Raw genomic sequence first — 5,958 nt, 5'->3', positions numbered from 1 at the left:
ACAAATGGTTCTAACTGCCATTATGTCACCCGAGGCCGATCTCATTCAACACAAGGTCGCCGCCCTCCTCGCTGTCAGATATGCCCTCTTGATGGTCACTATGGTGATCAATGCAATCAATGTTATGCCCGTAGTAAGTCCAATGAGTCTCCTACCCATTTTGTTGAGGCATTCACAGGATCGTGTGCTCTCACTGGCTTAACATATTAAGCACCTAGTCAATACTACCCAAAAGACCGATCTGTCAGGAGTAGAGGACATAAGTACTTAACCCAGGAGCATAACATCACACCCACCGTCGCAAGACTAGAGAAGGCCCACTTCTGACGACGGCTCACTCTAGTGACGACCCTAAGGTGCAGGAACACACTCAGGTCGACCCTTTCGCTTATAGCGATGACCCATGGTGCAGGAACATACTCTGGTCGCCCAGGGCTACGCACTTCCACACATCGCTTGCAGCACACGGGAATCGAACCCGCGATGTAGCGCTAGCTCTGATACCAAATGTTAAGCACCTAGCCAATACTACCCAAAAGATCGGCCTGTCAGGAGCGGAAGACATAGGTACTTAACTCAGGACCATAACATAGCACCCTCCAACTGGTTCTTGGACATTGGAGCATCCACTCATATGTCCAATAACACATCCATCCTACATCAGTCTGCTCCATACAGGGATAAGGAGCAGAAAATACTCCAATATTGTGGGCTCCAAATGGATGTTTCGAATAAAATACCTGCCTATGGATCCATTGAGCGTCTCAAAGCACGCCTTGGTGCCAAGGGCTACACTCAAATCCCTGGTTTTGATTACACTGAAATCTTTAGCCCTGTGGTAAAAGCTACTACTGTCCGGGTTTGCTCTCTCTTGCTGTGACTAATACATTGCCACTTCACCAACTTGAAGTCAATAATGTATTCCTCAACGGTACTCTCACTGAAAATGTTTACATGGAACAACCTTTTGGATACATTGATCCTTGTTTTCACATAACTTTTGTTAATTGCAAAAATCTCTCTATGGTCTCAAGCAAACTCCTCGTGCCTGGTTCCAGCGCTTCAGCTCCTTTGTCACTCAACTTGGATTCTTTTGCAGTTGTGCTGACACTTTTCTATTTGTTTTTCATAAGCATTCATGCACTATATATCTGCTCCTCTATGTTGATAACATAATTATTACTGGCAACAACTCAACTCTTATCACCATGTTCACTCATGAGCTTCATTCTGAGTTTGAACGTAAAGATTTCGGTCCGCTCAACTACTTTCTTGGTCTTGAAGCTTTTCCAATTACTAATGGTTTATTTATCGATCAGCTCAAATATGCACGGGATATCCTTACTCGCGCTCAGCTACTTGATAGCAAACCGGTTCCTACGCCTATGGTCATTTCATAGCATATGTCTCCAAATGGTTCTCTATTTTCAGATCCCAATCTCTACAAGTCTCTCATTAGCGCCCTTCAATATTTGACCATTACTCGCCCTGACATCGCCTATGCAGTCAACTCTGTTAGCTAATATTTGTATGCTCCCACTGAAGATCATTTTCTTGCTGTTAAACGTACTTTGCAACAACTGAATTACCAAACTCATCAAGAAATTTTGCCACTTCCCAAAAGTCTAGTGTAGTACTCTTCACATGATCAATTATGATCAAACAAAATATCTAGTTTGTGTATCATAAATACTCACCCGTTGGTTAAATGATTGAAACTTATGCCCACATGTTGGAATATACGTCGGTGATCCTATGAATATCAGTGCGCCGTTACATCTTCAACCAACTACCACTCTACTTTTTTATTAATTGCAATTCTTCACGTTTTTTTATTCTGAATGTCCCCCAACTTGACTGCAAATAATTCGGAAAGTAGAAGAAGCATCGTGTAGTCTATATCATCACAGACAAAATATCTCAGGGGCACAGAAACTACTCTAAGCTAGCGTCTTCCTTTAAATACACCGAGTTCTTGGCGTTCAAAATTATTTTAGGAACAGACTTGTCCAGTTCCAGTTCTATTATGGCATCCTTCGATCAGCCTCTCCTCGGCCAGCCAAAGAGGTCGATTCCTCTTTACAGGGCCCTTCTATTTACTCTCTCTGTAGTATCTCTGCTATCCCTTGGATCACTGGTAGCCATCCACCTCGCCTCCAGCAATCACTTCGCTGTATGTGCCAAAGCTAAAAATCCCACTTCATGCCTTATCCTCGTCTCCAGAGAAGTAGTGTCTGGAATCCTACCCATGAGCCAGATTCAGCTTCTCCAGATCTTGCTCAAGAGGTCTGTCTCTGGTGTGATTACTGCCACTGAGGTGGCCCGTCGTCTCTATCTTATTCCAAGCAATAACTTCTTCATCAAACAGCAAGCGGGCTTATCTGATTGCTTGCAATTGTTGGATCTATCTCGCGATCTCTTGGAGGATTCTTCCATGGCTCTGAGGTCGCTGAATAAACGGAGCCACAGTGACGCGCATTCTTGGCTTAGCGCTGTTCTCACCAACTACGACACATGTCTGGATGGGCTTCAAGGGACAGCCAAGTCGATGATGAAGGCCCAAATTCAGAACTTGATGGTCTTGGCGAGCACGTCGCTGGCTATAGTCAATTCCTTTTCACCCCTGGATGCAGAAGATCAGTTGCTTGAGCCCTTGAACGGAGAGTACCCATTGTGGGTGACGAGCAGAGATAGAAAGCTTCTCGAATCCTCTGCAGATGCCATCCACGCCGATGTTGTGGTGGCCAAGGACGGAAGTGGTAAATACAAGACCATCCAGGAGGCAGTCGACACGGCGCCTGATAAGAGCAAAACTCGTTATGTGATCCACGTGAAGAAGGGAACGTACAAAGAGCAGGTGCAGATACAGAAGAAGAAGAAGAACATAATGTTGGTGGGCGATGGCATGGACTCGACGATTATTACAGGTAGTCTCAATGTTGTTGACGGATCCACCACCTTCAATTCGGCCACCATTGGTAAGAATCTGATGATCAGTCTGCTTGTCAATCTGATTGAGCCAAAAATATACTCTTATGATCGATTAAGGAGTCTTGTTTTGTGGATGCAGCTGCTGTTGGGGAAGGATTCATGGCACAGAACCTATGGATCCAAAACACCGCCGGACCGGAGAAGCACCAGGCGGTGGCTCTCCGAGTAGGGGCAGACATGTCCGTCATAAACCGTTGCAAAATTGACGCCTACCAAGACACGCTCTACACTCATTCCCTCCGCCAATTCTACAGAAATTGCTCCATCACCGGCACGGTTGACTTTATCTTCGGCAATGCTGCCGTAGTTTTCCAGAAATGCAAGATCATCGCTCGGAAGCCCATGGACAACCAAGGGAACATGATTACTGCTCAAGGTCGAACTGACCCCAACCAGAACACCGGCACCTCGATCCAAAACTGCGACGTGATCCCCAGTGCAGATCTAATCCCTGTGAAGGGTAAGATCAAGTCCTACCTCGGCCGTCCATGGAAGGAATTTTCCAGAACCGTCTACATGCAGTCGTTCATCGACAATCACATAGACCCATCAGGCTGGTCGCCATGGAGTGGGGATTTTGCACTGAAAACTCTCTACTATGGAGAGTACTCGAACAGAGGACCCGGTGCGGGAACCAGTAAGAGGGTGACATGGCCGGGTTATCACGTAATCACAGACCCCAAAGAAGCTAAAAAGTTCACAGTGAAGGAGTTGATTCAAGGAGATCAATGGTTGCCTTCTACTGGCGTATCTTATACGGAAGGGCTCTGAACTTGTATCCATTTGTTAATGGTAGTATCCTTAGCGTCACTAGCTCGTATTAAGAAACAAGATAGCAGTGGGTAATGAAGCTAAATAAGCTGAAATAAGAAAAGGCTTCAACTTTTTATCGTTCTGCTTGTTCTTATTCTTATTTGCTAGTTACTTCCCTTAAATTAACACTACGATCAGTTTGCAACTGTAATTTACTCAATTATCTCTCGCTTTCGATTCCGAACATCATTCAATATCTCACTAAAAATTCAACTCCACTCGCATCTTCTTTTTCCTCCACCGAATTGATGGAGTTTGAAATCTCTTTTCATTCTATCGAGTTGAATGATCACAGAATTCCTACTTTCAGTTAAAAGCTGATAATGAACCCGTCTGAACATACGATACACTTCCTGCACTGGCTGTCTTTTTTAGCATCTCGTAGGTTCTTCACCACTTTATTTACAGTAACATCTCGTGGGTCCTTCACTACTTTATTGTCTCTGATTTTCCAGAGTCTCGTATACTTTAAAGGGAATTTCCCTAAAATACCTATTTAAAATAAATTATTTTAAAAACACTGACGTTATTAAAATATTTTTAAAATTATCCAACTTTGACCGGTCAAATGCCTATGTGTGCAGTCAAAAGCGACACATAAGCTTTGACTGCTTATGTGTCACCACATAATCAGTGCAGTAAACATAGATCGATATGTCATCTGCCATGTCATTATTTTACCACATCATCTGCCACATAAGCTGACATGTCATTAAATAAAAAATTAAATATTTTTTTTTAAAAGTAAAAAATCAAATACATATCTAATGAAAGTACATATCTAATTTTTTTCTTTTGTTATATTTATTGATTTTTTTCTCATGAAAGTACATCTTTTGGCTTGGATAAAATCTAATGCTACGTGGTGAAATTGGTTTAAGTGGATGGACTCTTTTAACTAAATTTCATCAAATTATCTTGAGCTTAGGATTGTAGCAGAAACCTTCTCTTAACATTGAGCCAAGCGAGTGTCAAATCCTTAAACAGTGGCAGTCTCATGCATAGTGGTTGGAATTATAATTTGAATTTGAAATATGCTTTTCTTCGTTTTTTTTGCAAAATGAAGCTTGGAATGTGGAAAGCTCATTTACATCCTACCCCTGTAGTATCATATCATCATCACAGCCGTTATCGTCATCAAAATCCATCCTGTCGAAGGTGAATTCCAGAAGTCTAACACAATCACAACCTACTAAGTTCTATGTAAATTCTTCAGATATGATCCTTCTCAAGTAACAATCTCTGTAAGAATGTAATCCAAATATCTTTGGAGTAGAACTTACATCAACATGATTATAAACTGTCTAACTTGTAACTGTCAAGAGTTTGATACTAGTTTTGGATAGTTTCCCGGAAAAATATGATCTTTGCTGCACATCTGCAAAGAAATGTACAAACAAACCACCATCAACCAAGAAACCCATGATAGAGTATCAATCAAACTAAATCTCCCATGTCACTTGGTCTTTCTGAAGCATCCTCTTCTCGTCTTATATCATTACTTCTCGACGCGCATTTAACCAACCAACGGGTGAGTATTTATGATACACATACTAGATAATGTTTTTTTTTTATCATAATTGATCATGTGAAGAATACTACACTAGACTTTTGGGAACTGGCAACATTTCTTGATGAGTTTGGTAATTCATTTGTTGATAGGGGAGTTAATTCCTCTTGGAATCTAATAAGATTCATTTCAAGGGTTCGTGTTTTGAAAATGTTGATTTCCATGGAGAAGACATAAACACAAGATTTCTCAAAGGAAGGAGAGAAAGAGGAATTCGAGCTTTATGGATAGAGGTGTATGGATGAATTTGAGCCAAGAGGAAGAGACGTGAATGCTCAACCCTATTTTATTAATAAAATAAGATAGATTTTTGTTTAGTCTAAATTAATAAAATAATTAGATAGAAAAATAAAACTAATAATGTAATTAATTTAAAAAATAGAATACTTAAACAAAAATATTTACTCTAGACACATGATCAAATTCTTACTTTTATGATATCTTAATTATCACTCTTAAATTAGTAATTTAATATAATATATAAAGACATGAATTTAATAAATAAATAAATATGGTATTTGATTAATAAAATAATATGAGTATTTCCTTTAAAATCCATTAATAAAATATTTAATTTAAATATA

General features: G+C 40.4%; 1 protein-coding gene across 1 annotated transcript; it reads left to right on the top strand.

Moving 5' to 3' along the window:
* The first annotated feature begins 1,996 nt into the window (after positions 1-1,996).
* On the top strand, positions 1,997-3,882 carry LOC137937838 (pectinesterase-like). Its single transcript, XM_068783024.1, has 2 exons — positions 1,997-2,978; positions 3,071-3,882. The coding sequence occupies exons 1-2, from the start codon at positions 2,027-2,029 to the stop codon at positions 3,760-3,762; spliced, it is 1,644 nt and encodes a 547-aa protein (XP_068639125.1). The 5' UTR covers positions 1,997-2,026; the 3' UTR covers positions 3,763-3,882.
* Positions 3,883-5,958: the final 2,076 nt, after the last annotated feature.

The sequence above is a fragment of the Aristolochia californica genome, unplaced genomic scaffold (genome assembly GCF_029961685.1).
Source record: "Aristolochia californica isolate CCGP_79_NKW_82.1479 unplaced genomic scaffold, dmAriCali1.0.hap1 SCAF_10, whole genome shotgun sequence".
In the NCBI taxonomy this organism is placed as follows: Eukaryota; Viridiplantae; Streptophyta; class Magnoliopsida; order Piperales; family Aristolochiaceae; genus Aristolochia; species Aristolochia californica.
Note: the sequence above shows the minus strand (reverse complement) of the source record. Positions and strands in the feature narration are given on the sequence as shown.

Excerpts from the sequence above, each read along its gene's own strand:
- LOC137937838 (XM_068783024.1), top strand. The coding sequence starts at position 2,027 with ATGGCATCCTTCGATCAGCCTCTCCTCGGCCAGCCAAAGAGGTCGATT. Across the intron at positions 2,979-3,070 it reads CTTCAATTCGGCCACCATTG|CTGCTGTTGGGGAAGGATTC; the intron begins GTAAGAATCTGA and ends TTGTGGATGCAG.